This window comes from Besnoitia besnoiti, chromosome III, assembly GCF_002563875.1.
Source record: "Besnoitia besnoiti strain Bb-Ger1 chromosome III, whole genome shotgun sequence".
Classification (NCBI taxonomy): Eukaryota; Apicomplexa; class Conoidasida; order Eucoccidiorida; family Sarcocystidae; genus Besnoitia; species Besnoitia besnoiti.
The window spans coordinates 381,889-394,390 of NC_042358.1; the positions used below are offsets into that span (position 1 = coordinate 381,889).

The window sequence follows — 12,502 nt, forward strand, 5'->3', positions numbered from 1 at the left end:
AGACAACTCAATACGCGAGAACGCCCTTCGGTGATACGCCGCGGCGACTTCCCTGGAGGCAGCTGCCGCTACACACAGTCCAAGGAAACAAGCTGTGAGAAAGGGTGGATTTTTCCGCAACCAAGACGCTCGACTGTTCCGGGAAACGGACAGAGAACTTCGCCTCTTGACAGCATAGAACAGGGCAAGAACCTTCCATCGCCTGAAAAAATCCGCCGCACAGCTGTCGCGGGAAACCCAACAGACTCGCCTTATCTTCGGAGTGCGTGCTGTCGCCTCGCCTCCGAGGTGGACATCCTCCGCGGCGTCCCAGAGGGACAGCCGCGCGGCACAGAGACACAAAGAAACGAGGTGAAAAACGTGAAAGACTCCGGGTCTGCAGTTCATCCTTATTTCCAGTGCATCCTTTGACGCCCGCAACTCCTTCCAAGGGATGTGAGCGTCAGAGGCGAACTCGAAAGTGGCAGGACGCCCGATAGGGGCCCCTTGCACCTGCACACCGGCCCCGTTTTTTAGCTGGGACATCTCTGAACAAGATGTGCTCTTAAATTCGTATACGCACGCGTAAACTCAGCAGCCGCTACCTAGCGCAGGCCGGTAGGTCACAGTTACAGTTATGCATGGCTATGACGTGCGCACAGAAAGTCTCGTAGGCCGTAGAATCCATCCCGATAGTTTGATGTATGCAGCAGTCATCCTGGGCGGTGCTGGACGGCATCCCCTTTCATTATAGAAACATACTGCCACCGCCAGCTGGCAGGCTGTATGCCCGCTACCGTTGGTCTCCAGATCCTCTGGCGTTGCTTCGCCAACGGATGCTTCCCCGTTCTCAACGTAGAGAAAAGGCGTAAGAAGCAACTTTTCGTGTGTTCTCCCGTCTGTACCTCCTCGCACAAGTCAACGGTTTCGGATGGGTGTCCTTGGTGCTGAGGCCGACTCCCAACGCCTGTGGTTCCCTCTCCAGAAATGCCTCGACGCGCGTTGACCCCTCAGGTTCGTCTGCCTGTCCCTGTGACCACGTACGGGTTGAAACGTGGCAGGATTTTTTTGTTTGGCCGCTTGAGGCTGCAGACGGAACGAATCAGGTGCCCAAAGGTAATCGACAACACACTTACGTGTGCTGGTACACAGGAAGTGTTTGCTTTATGGTGCAGGGAGTGGGAGTGTGTCGCTTGGATGCTTCTACAGGTTTCGTCTGGGCGGGTGGGTCGGCGCCTGGCTCCTTGAAATCGTGAGCTCTCTCGATTATCACAAGCACGCCTTTTTCTCTTTTTTATCACGAATACCTATTGAAACATATATATTATATATATACGTATGTAAATGTGTTTTTTGGTGTATTGGTGCATGGACGCCGTTACGATCGCGCGCGGAGGGCACTCGAGCCTACACCACAGCAACCTAGCTGAGAGCAGCGCGGACTCCGTGAGCGCGCGCTGGTCGGCTTGCGTGTCGCACCACAGCTTCAGAGACCAATAGGCTTAACAATTGGTAACACGCACAAGAGAACCTGAACTTGGAAAGATGCTTACAGTGGATGAGCCCCCCCAAGTGCCAGCCGTGGGGGTGCAGTTGCACCGACCGAGTAAAATCTCTGACTAAAAAACCGGGGCGTGGCGGCGCAGCAGCGCCATGAAGTGGGCATGTCTCCTTTCGCTCCAGCCTCCCTCTCTCTCTAGTCTTCCACACACAGCGCCCAGCGCCCCGCGAGGAGGTGTCGCCCGTCGGCGCCGCCTCGGTCTCGTCTCAGGACCCGCCCTTGCCCCTACGGCCACATCGCCGCCCCTTTTCCCGTTTGCTGTATCTTCCGCTGTCTGCCTTCTGCCGAGGAGGGAGTTTAGCTGACGACCAAGTCTTCTCTGTCCTGATTCTTCCTTTGGTGCGACACTCCGAGGTCGGGCTCGTAGGCACGCATGCGCTCCAGCAAGTGCCGGTCGTAGGTGCACTGCAGAAACTTCACGTTGAAGTACAGCGCGGAGAAGAGCTCCAACTCTCCCAGGTCCACGCGGCCGAGTCGTCGTTCGTGGTCCTGAACCGGACGCAAAGACCGGACGCAGCCACATGCTCGCACTCGCCAAGAATCACGTACGCGCAAACACAGGCAGGCACGTATAGGTGAAGAGACTGAGACAGACGCCGTATTACCTGCGACGCCTGCCCTGCGCACATTGTAAAGCAGGCGCCCTAAACGACATACAAGCGACGACGCCGCGCACGGCATGATCAGCTACAGAGGCTTCAGCATCCGCCGCCCAGACGTCGGTGGGCAGAGAGTTTTACGGCTCCTCAAAAGGAAGCTTCACGAGCAATGCGAGCAGCCACGACACAGACGGACTATCTGGCGGTAGGCTGGCATGCCGGTAGTCATCCTACATAGCGGACACATCCAGCGTGAAACGAGGCCCGTGGACATCCCTTCGCTTGATTCGCACACCCACGTCTCCTTGCACGTAGTTCTCAGCGTGCCGCAAGCATCCTTTTCCAAAAGAATACACTTTTCTCGAGTTGGCGCTGGAAAGCGTACCTCAATCACTTTCCGCAGAAACCGCTGGCGGTGGAGGCACTGCTGCTCGCTCTCCCACTGCATTCGAGTCATCACTTTGGCAACCGAAGGGGTGTTTGTGTCGGCACAAGTCTCAAGCTCGCTAGCCCCCAAGCCTGTTTCCTGCGCTGGGCTAGGTCCGCTGCCGTCCTCCACGACTGTCTCCTTTTCGCCCGCCTTCCCGGCTGCAGCTGCCGCAGATGGAGACGCGCGAGCCGTCTGGTCACTCTGAGGCTCTGCGCGTGGAGAGCCGCTGGAGTCCAACGCAGTCAAGGCGGAGAGAGTTGGCGGGCGCGTCTCTGCGGAAGCGGCTGCAGGCCCGCCAGCCGCGTCACCAGAGGCCGAAGAAGCACAAGAAGAGGGCGAGGGGCCTCGTGAAGCCGCGCAAGTCGATGAGCACGCATCAGACTCAGCCCGCACAGCAGGCGAGATGTCGCTCGAACTCTCCATGCTGCCGCTGGAAACGCCTAACCGAGAACGAGGCGTGGAGCGAAGGCAAGAGAGGGTAAAAGTTTGAGCCGTAAAAAAGGACGATGGAAAGTCGACGCGGTTGCGCCGATGGAAGCGGCAGAGAACGAAGAGGCGCGCCGAAAGAGGAGAAAAGACAGTCTGCGAACAGCGCTCCAGGAAAAGTTGAACTCCCCAAACCGGCCGTAGGCAACGAAAACAGAAAAACGCGTGAGGCAAGTGGCAGGAAAAACAGAGAACTCCCTGTGGCGTTCAGCCGAAACAGAGAGACCGGGTTAGGGCCGAAGAGGACGTACGTAATAGAAATCTTCGACGGGCGCAATCTCACAGCGGAATCGCGTGCGGCTTTGCGTGCCTTTCCTTGCGCCGCACGAGCCGCACACTCGTTTCCGCGCGAGTCTGGAGCACTTCTTTTCTCCTTCTCCTTATTTGCAGATCCTTTGTGCCTTGGCGCCCTCGTGTTGTCTCGCTGCGCCCGTCTCTTGAGTGTCTCTTCGTGTCTCCTCCCTGCCGCTTTCGCGGCGTGCCTTCTCTCTGCCCGAGGAGGTGATGTCTCTCGCGCCGCGTCTCCGCCCCTCGTCCTGCGGCTCGCGGTGCCCTGCTTCGCCTTCTTCCGCCTTGTTGGCGCTCGCCGCTGCCGCGAAGTTTCCTCTGACTCACTCATCCTTCCGCCGTCTGCCTCCGCCCCGGGCGCAGACGCACGCCACAAGCGCGTGCCGCGCCGCTGCTTTGTCTGGCGCACGTCCGCCCAGACGCGGCGTGGAAGCTGCGTCGTCGCGCCTCTGCACCGCCCCTCTCTCTGCTTCCTTTTCCCTCCGCAGGTCGATGGCGGCTCGCGTGTCTGCATGTTCCCCCGGCTCTCCTGCAGCTCCTTTGTCGCCTCCCTCAGCTGCGTTGCCTGTCCCCCTGGAGGGCGTTCCCTGGAGCTCCCACCAGGGCGCCGACGACCCGACAGAGACGTACTGCTTTGCGCAGTGGCTCATTGAGAGGCGCGAGGTCTTCTTCTGGAGCCCCTTCTCAGTGGCCTTCACCAATCTGAAGCCTGTTGTCCCCGGACATGTGCTCGTCGTCCCCAAGCGCGTTGTCCCGGTCAGTCACTACTGGTTTTAGAGCTTCCACATACAAACATATATGGATATATCTATATTTATATCGATTTTTATGTACATACATATACCTTGCTTGCATTCTTACGTACATATATATATGTACATGCGTGCATACATATATCGGCACATACTGACATCCACATATACAGACAAGCATGCATACAAACATACAAACATCTATGTATGTCTGTGTTTCTACTGCACGGTTGCCGCTTCACATGCACGTAGGCATGGGGCTTTCGCTTCGTCTGAGACGACTAGGCGGCGCAGTGTGGAGCTGCTTGCGACGTGGCGTTCCCGGTTCGCAGGCAGCCTGGCTGAGACGCGCGTGTGACTCGAGGATTCCTCCGGTTCTAAAGCTGTTGCGTCTGCGGCTGTAGGATGTTTGTCTTGTCTCTTTGCTCGGTACTTCGGCTGTCTGCAGCATTTCCGCGATCTGACGGGGGAGGAAGTGAAGGACCTGTTTGAGAGCGCGCGCCGCGTGGCAGCCCTCATTCTTTCAAAGACTGGAGCGGACTGCTACTCGATCGCCTTGCAAGACGGTGCGGCGAGCGGCCAAACCGTCGCGCACGTCCATCTTCACATTCTTCCGCGATTCAAAGGCGATTTCGAGCCGGTCCGCGCTGGCGTCGACCGAGAAGATAGCAAGTGAGCCGCAGGCCCTCGGGTTAAAAAACTTAAACTCTTTGCTTCAAATGACTATAAACTACGAATTACGGGAAGTCCGGCACGACGAGGAAACACCAGTCCCAGCCGTGTCTCCACCTCGTTCTTTCTTGTTCGTTGTGTTCGTTATCTCCCGTCCTCCCTATGTGCGCTGCTTGCCTGCTACGCGCTGTTTTAACTGGGGCCTGCAAGCAAACTCGCATCGCTTGGCCGCCTTCTACATGTGGGGTCTTAGCATTTGTTTCTTCGGCGTCCTTTCTCCCCTTTCAGGCCCCGGACTCGCGAGGAGATGGCGGCTGAAGCGCAAGAGCTCCGCGACTGGGTGCGGCGCCTCAGCGCAGTCGAGAGCGAGTTAACTCCTCGTTAGTTTACAGCGTAGAGTTTAGGATTCATGGTGTTCACCTCTTCCAGAAGAGGCGAGGCCACCGGAAAACTTCTGCGCCCGATGTCGATGGCGTGTGCGCGTTTTTCAAATCTAGACACATGTCCTTGCGTCGCCTTCCAAGCGCTCTGCGTCGGCGTTTGTCATTTTGAGAACGAAGGAGTGCCGCTGTAGGGCTACACGGCCCCCCCCCTCCCCCCCATCGCCTTCGCCGTCTGGCTGCAGCAATCTTAGGTGGTCGTCGAAACATGTGTGCTGGGTCATGTTTGCGGGATTATTGTTCTTCGCCGAGCGCACCCGAAGGGCTTAAGGTATTCGGGCTGCCGATACTTGGTGGTTTCCCGCTGGTGTACATCGCAGGAGTGGTACGTCCACCTGTAGCGTATCGGCAAAAACTTTTCAAAGTTGGCACGCACTGCGTGTGAAAAAGTCGAGAACGCAAGAACTGCACTCGCGAACGCAGTGCATGGAACGGCCGTTCGCTGCCTCCACCTAAAAATCCGCGGCGCGTTGCTTTGCTGAGCGGCGCTGCTGACTCGCGTCAGCTTCGCTCTCAGTGCCCCTAAAGGTTGCCAACGTGGGTGCGAAGCGCGGGTTAAAGGAATCCACTCGCGCGCTCTGTTTTCGGCACTTCCAGAATCACAGTGAGACAGAAATGCAGTGCTTCCCTTCGCCTGGACAGCACGCACGCATAGAATCAATGCCCGGAAGTACTCGATGAAAAAACATCTACTGTCTGTGTGCGTGTCATCGTCGGTGCATCTGCATATATATATATATATATATATATATATATATTTTTGTACATTATATACATATATATAGTGTGTATATACTACGCATATATATATTCTTGTTCTCGTGTGCCGTGACGAAGGAGGGAACTCCCCTTCTGAAGACCGTTGAACCCGCACCGCACGGATTTTTAGTCCGTTAGACGAGACCAGGGGCCCTCTCGGCTAGCCGGGAGTGAGCCGCAAGGAGACGAATGCCAAAGAGAGGCTAGCACGGAGCCTGGGCAAGAGAAGGTGAAGCGCTCTTTATTCGCGAAAGGAGAGAAGAAGACGGCGGACGAGTTAGACTCGAAGTTCAGATCCAAGCGCCAAGAAAGGACGAAACGAAAGTACAAGGAAAAAGACTGAAATAGGGATTTTGAAGGTAAAAGAGAAAATTGTATTCCATCGGTTTCTCGCTGAAGAGTGCGAGAAGTGGGAGTCAGAGCTAGACTGCATGAGCCCGAAGGCTGAGAAACTTTCTCGATCGCATACCAAAACCTTTTCAAACTCGTTTTAACAAGCGATACACCACAGATAACAAAACGCCAGTTTCACCTCATACTCATCTCCAGCGATTCGAGACGGTAAAAAGACATCAGATATGCATCTTGATTACGCGTTCCTCCTCCCGCTGCCGCGCCCTCTCGCGGCAGCCTCCTCGATCCGAGACTCCTGCGGCTCCGCGGCATTCTTCGGAAAGGGGCGTCTCGCATCGCCGGCGTGCTGCCTCCCCAATTACTCTTCATCGTCTTCGATTCTTGGAGCCAAGTAGAAGGACAGAGTGCTCCGTGAGCTGGGTCCTTCATCTTCGTCCATCTTCACATCGGGAATGCGGTCAGCGCCCTTCTTCTTGCTGTCTCTTTCGCGGTCAGCTTGCAGCTTCAGCCGGAAAGAAATCTGCATGGGGAGCCCGTGGCTGCACCCGATCTCGACGAAGTCGGCCAGCACCGCGCCTTTCAGGAACATGTTCAGGTAGCGCGCCGCGAACTCGTGCTCAGTTGAGTTCGTGCAGACCAGGCTCTGAAGGAAAAAACAATACATACAACGAGCCGCTTGCGAGAGATCATCGTCGAGGCGTAAGGAACAAAGGTGGGTTTGCCGCGGCCCCCGGCGGGCTTTCCTGGTGAGAACCCTACAGCAGGGAGGGGGTGTCTCGCAAAACGGGGGGGAGAATTCAATCGCGAAGCAACGTGTCGCAGCCCGCGTGAGGCAGCTACTGCAGGGAGCCAGGCCTGCCAAACTTCACTCAGATACAGTGTTCCATGCAAGAGCCAGCGGATACGCCCTGCTTCGAAAAACAAACTGCACACGCAACCGGAACGTGCCTTTCGCGTCCCTCCGCCATTCAGATGACACGCAACCGAAGTCATCACGCAGGAGGAGAACGGCAGAAAGAGCGAGGCGTGAGCCGCAAGGCGGCTCGTCTGCCTCGTCTCTGTGTTGTACTCTCTCCGGTCTCGCCCAGCCTGAGCGCGGGTCGAGTCAGACGTGGCTTTCATCATTTAGCGGAGCGCTGGCGCATGCGCAGGGGCTGAGAATCCCAAGAAAGGAGGCGCGTTTTCTGTGTCTCGTGCTTCTTACCTCGGGCTGCATCTTGCGAGACGCCGCGACGCTATCGCCACGCGCGGAGAGGTGGATGTGCGTCTTGTCCATCTTCACGACGACTGCAAAGACGAGAGACAAACGCGCAGAGGAAGATCGCAGGGCACACGACGTGAGACACAAAAAATGAGAAAACGCCCCATTCACTGTGTTCACTGAAAAATGTGCACTCACCCCCACGTAGGATACGTGTGTCCTCTACGGAGAACAGAGCCAGAAAAAACGCTCAGGCCGCTGGAGCACAGCAACGTGCTGTGCTTTATGGCAGCGCAGAGGAGGCACGCAAATGCGCCGAAGTGCACTCGACCGCATCAGGGGGCCTTCTCAGCTTACTCGACTCAGAAAGGGAGTTGAGGTAGCGAACGAGCTCTTGGAGCTCCTTCGAGCGAACCACGGCTGTCGCTTCGTGCTCGGTGTGCTCAGGCACCTCCAACTGCTCGGATTCGACGTCAAGAAGGCGGACTTCCATCGACCACGTGTCTGTACAGCCGACCGGCAAGAGAGGCATTCGCAAGTCGCACCGGAAACTGCGACCAAGGCGCGCGGACAGAGGGCTCGGAAAAAGCATCGAACGCAGCCCGCGCGACCTGAAAAGTGAACGCAGGCCGTGAGAAGTGACGCAAAACCGGACCGGAGAGCGCCAAGGAGGCCACAAAACGGGGGAGGGTGACAATCCGAAACAACAGAGCCGGCTTGACTAGCCACGCAATGCAAACACGAACGCGCTGTGAGCGATAAAGGTGAAAACGCAGATAGAAAAGCTGGAGAAGGGAGAAAGCGACGCTCGGGAGGTCTGTTGTCTTACCGCCGCTCTCAGGGTCTTCGATGTTGATGTGAAGAATCGTGTCCTCTTCGTCGTCCTCGTCGTCACCGTGGAGCGAAGAAAGGTGAACCAAAGTCTCTGGCGATTTGACTGGCTGCAGCGCCAGGAGAAGATTAGGAACCGAAACGCCTGCGCAGAGGAATAGGAGGCACTTCACTGAGAGATGGTGTCTCGAAAAGTAAAAGAGAAAGCGAAAGCAGACGCCGAGACGGACACGCCGAGACGGGCACGCCGAACCGCTCCAGATAAGCACAGATTACAGCTACTCGATACGCTTATATTTGCCCATTTGTGCAGGCAGCAAGGGCGCCAAATGCGAGACGAAGCTCTTCGAGAGCCGTTCTCGGCGTGAGTGAGGAGACAATAATTCTGCATCTATCTATTTGCCCCGTAGGCGAAAGGGTCGATGGCAGAGCGTACAGGTATGGGTATATACCGCTGAGAATAGATTTTCAAAGAGCTTCTCCAGATCCTCACACAGGCGCAGTGGCAAGAGGCGGTGCTCAGTCAATCGCTCGGCAGCTGCATCGAAGGCCATGACCATGAGGTCGAAAGACTCTCGATATATACATCGATGCAGGCAATCAGGTGCACGCGAGTAGAATATGTGCACCAGCCGGCCACTGTAAACTTACCAAGCTGTACGGGACGGTCGCAACGGTAGCTGTGGAAGAGATCGACATCGAGTCTGACATCTACAACGGCAACGTGGCTTCCGTCCATTGAGTCGAGTGAAATTCCACTCGCATTGCAGATGAGGTTGACATCTGTGACCATGTCCTTCAGACACTCCATCAGGCGCTTCAGAAGAAGCCCTTCAATCGTGCACTCGAACATCTTGGCGAGCAGTGAAAGCAACGGTTGCAAGACCAAGCCTAAATCGAAGAATCCACACAAGCGAGTGCGTGTGGCTTCCGAAAAACGGCGGGCTGGACGATCGCGCCGACGTTAGGTAGCTGTACAGAGGACGGAGGAGGAAGTCGGCTTGCCAACAAAGCCGCGCAGACACAGATACAGAGAAAGAGACCTGCTGGCAAACCCTTCCGCCGAAACGGCAGGTCGTTTCCAAAGAGAAAAGAAGGGAATGAACGTTGGAAGACGAAGCAGAGAGATGCTTCGTCCACGTGTTGCGTCTTCCGGCAGAAAAACCGGAGGAACAGGCGGACGGCGAGTGGAACAAGACTTGTCGATCAAATCTTCAAAAATAGAGCACGCGTAGGCAGTCTTCCATCGATACTTTCGTATTTAGGTGTGTATACGAAGACGCGTGCAGGGAGCCGGGCGGCGCGAAGACGGCCGAGCGCACAGAGTCATGGGACGACGGACAAGCCGCGGTTCTTTCAAAATCGTTCCGCGGAAAAGAGCCGGGTGTTACCGGGGTTGTATGAGAGAAGGGGAGGTAACGAAAACCCAAGAGTTTGCTCCCCTTCGAGATGTGTGAACGACGGGGAAGAGTATGTCCGACACGCACTGGTGAGCGAGAGCTGTTGAACACGTGAAACACCTGGGGCTTTGCTGAACCGGGGCGAGCTGCTTGTCTTCGAGTGGAAAATCTCGCGATGTCTAGTGTGCAACCCTGACGTATCCTTGAAACACGCCCGCAAAAGATCTCAAAATCCTCGATTCTTCCCCTCCAAATCATTTCCTGCAGTTGTGCACACAAAAATCGCAGGGCCTCACCCACCCCTCCTCAGAGGCAGAAATTCCCCCCTCTGCTAACACGCCGAGCCACCCCCCTCCCCCTGCCTGTGTTTTTTCGGCGTGTTCGCAATCGGCTTGCTGCACGTGCAGAAGACACAGCGCACACCTCTGTCTTCTTCGCAGCCTCTGCATGCAGTACGCCTGGCCTGCCCTTCTCTGTTTACGATGTCGCTATCTGTGCCCAGGGCACGTACGCAGGGATAATTAAGTCAGAGGATCCGAAACAAGTATCTATCATGCCTGCGCAGCAGAACTGCTTATGCACACTCGAAAACGGACGACGGAGCGTTCCCGGTCAACGCCCTCGTACCTGGCGAAGCCGAAAGGACCGCCGCGGTGACGCACCGTCGATACGGAAGCAGTTTTTCTCTCTACCACTCTTCTTCATGTGGATATTTGCGGACATGATGAAGGACGGATCTCTACGGGGAATCTCCGTCTGTGTGCGGGAGCGATTTCTCTGCCAGTGAGAAAGTGTGACCGCAGTGCGACCTAGAAGCGCTAGACGAGCGCTGATGTGCGAACAACCAGAGCAGTCGACTGTCGCGGCGGATTTGCCTTCTTGTTGATGTATTTTCTTTTCGGAGCACCCCGAAGCTACTTTGGTTGCAGACATCTACGAATCAGTAGGTATATGGTCATCGGTCTAACGCTGGTGAACGGTCTTCGGCAACAGCGGGTCTTCGCGTCCAGTACGGAACAAATGTTACGTCACCTATGTGAGATGGTGTTTCATCTGAAGGGACATCACCAATCTCACATGTTCGTCCCACAACTCTACCCCCTTCTATTAGCTGTAATAGCGACACCTCTGACAGATTCGCCAGGACACGGAACTACTGTTAGTTGAGTTCTTCTGATTCAGCAAGCTTACGATTTCAAAGGAAGTGCTTGCCTGGTGCGTGTGCTCATGATATTTCGCCCAGGGCTTTGCTGTTGCTAAAGCTACTAGAAACAAAGACGGTCAGCAAGGCACGCAAGCAGCGCAGAGCACTGTGACCTTCACTGCAAGCACCGTGATGCAGCGTTAAGGGGCAGATGATCTCGTATCGGCATCAGACGATGATTTTGGGCGCGCTGCCCTCCGCGCATTTCTCAGGGTGTTTGTACGAGCACCATGCGTACACCATTTGATGGTCGTTCAATCAATGTAGGCCACCGCACCGCCAGGGCGTGACCTTTTCTCGGCTTGTGGCCGCGTGTGCCACATTGAGATGAGGAACGTATTTTCAAGTCAAGCTTGGAGATACAAGCAAGGTCAGCGAGGCAAAAGGTCAGAAGGCGAAAAGACATCTGCTAATGTATTTCGGTTGCTATCTGTCTCTCTCGCTACTCTGGCAAGTGCTGTCCTTGCTTTTTCCGGAATATGGCGATGCAACGGTCCATGAGGGAGCAACGACACATCCGCACGGCAGTGCTGTAGACTGGTTGGTTCCTGCTCATTTGCACATAGGAGTCTCTATCTGTGAAGTATGAAGGCGGCCTAGCGCATGTATTTTTCACTACCACGGCAGACTTGCTAACTGACAACTCGCACGGCATTAACCCCCCCAGCGAAGCAAGCAATAGACTGTCAACAGGCCTATGATTGTCATGTTAATCAGAAGACAGGAAGTGTCTCCGCAGGGGCAATATGAGACATGAAATTCATCCTCTGCCACTGAGTCTGTCTTGCTCCGCCTCAGCTGAAAGAGCGCGACCAAACTGTTGCTTCCTGGAACTGGCACGTTTGCACTCTTGTGTCAACAATCCTCTACATCGCAACGCGATCATCTGAGCGTGCGAGTTGTATCACATCCGAGATGAACCCGCGACCACTCCATTCTCAGCCCCGCCACAATTCTAGAACGCCGGGACGTATGCTGAAGTGATGGTCGACAACCTCTTTTGTGGCTATGGCCTCGATGGCAAAGGCACTCAGAAGCTTATTGCGCGTACAGGAGAACATCAGTTGTTACCGACGTTAGGTGTGCCCGCGCATAACGAGCATCGAATCCCCTCTTTTGAAGCATGTCTAAAAATTAGTGCCCACTTTCTTGCCTCTAGTCATTCCTCTCCCAGGCATAGTTCCAAAGAGCACTCTGCTGTGTTGTGGAGCAATAAACCGCGCTTCTCATTACATCTCACGTAATCCGCCGTTGTCCGTTAGCTTTTGCTTCGTAGAGTTCCTCGAAAACGGTAAGGCGCAACCCTCACTGCTGTGTATGCTTTCCACGTCACGCATGAACGATTGATTTTAGTGAGGCACAGCCTATGTAAGAGTGGGATACCGAACAAAGATGTGCAGCACCCATTGGTCCCTTTCTTAAGAAAAACGTGTTCTTCCCCCACTAGCTGACTGAATGACATGTTGTGCAAGTCTTCAGTTTAATGATGGTGCGCGCCGCGCGAGGAAAGAGCATCCGGGAGCGTCCATTACACTGTTTGGTTACT

General features: G+C 55.4%; 3 protein-coding genes across 3 annotated transcripts; 1 reads left to right on the forward strand and 2 right to left on the reverse strand.

The window, feature by feature from the left end:
* Positions 1-1,837: 1,837 nt before the first annotated feature.
* BESB_043750 (uncharacterized protein) lies at positions 1,838-2,992 on the reverse strand (the record flags this gene model as incomplete). Its single annotated transcript, XM_029362826.1, has 2 exons — positions 1,838-2,029; positions 2,525-2,992. The coding sequence occupies 2 exons, from the start codon at positions 2,990-2,992 to the stop codon at positions 1,838-1,840; spliced, it is 660 nt and encodes a 219-aa protein (XP_029220192.1).
* A 567-nt stretch (positions 2,993-3,559) lies between these two features.
* Positions 3,560-5,152, forward strand: BESB_043760 (diadenosine tetraphosphatase family protein; the record flags this gene model as incomplete). The annotated part of the gene is made up of 3 exons (XM_029362827.1): positions 3,560-4,099; positions 4,544-4,767; positions 5,056-5,152. 3 exons carry the CDS (start codon positions 3,560-3,562, stop codon positions 5,150-5,152), a joined length of 861 nt encoding a protein of 286 aa, XP_029220193.1.
* A 1,526-nt stretch (positions 5,153-6,678) lies between these two features.
* Positions 6,679-9,205, reverse strand: BESB_043770 (proliferating cell nuclear antigen PCNA2; the record flags this gene model as incomplete). Its single annotated transcript, XM_029362828.1, has 5 exons — positions 6,679-6,963; positions 7,525-7,607; positions 7,879-8,025; positions 8,351-8,497; positions 9,004-9,205. 5 exons carry the CDS (start codon positions 9,203-9,205, stop codon positions 6,679-6,681), a joined length of 864 nt encoding a protein of 287 aa, XP_029220194.1.
* Between the last annotated feature and the right edge of the window lie 3,297 nt (positions 9,206-12,502).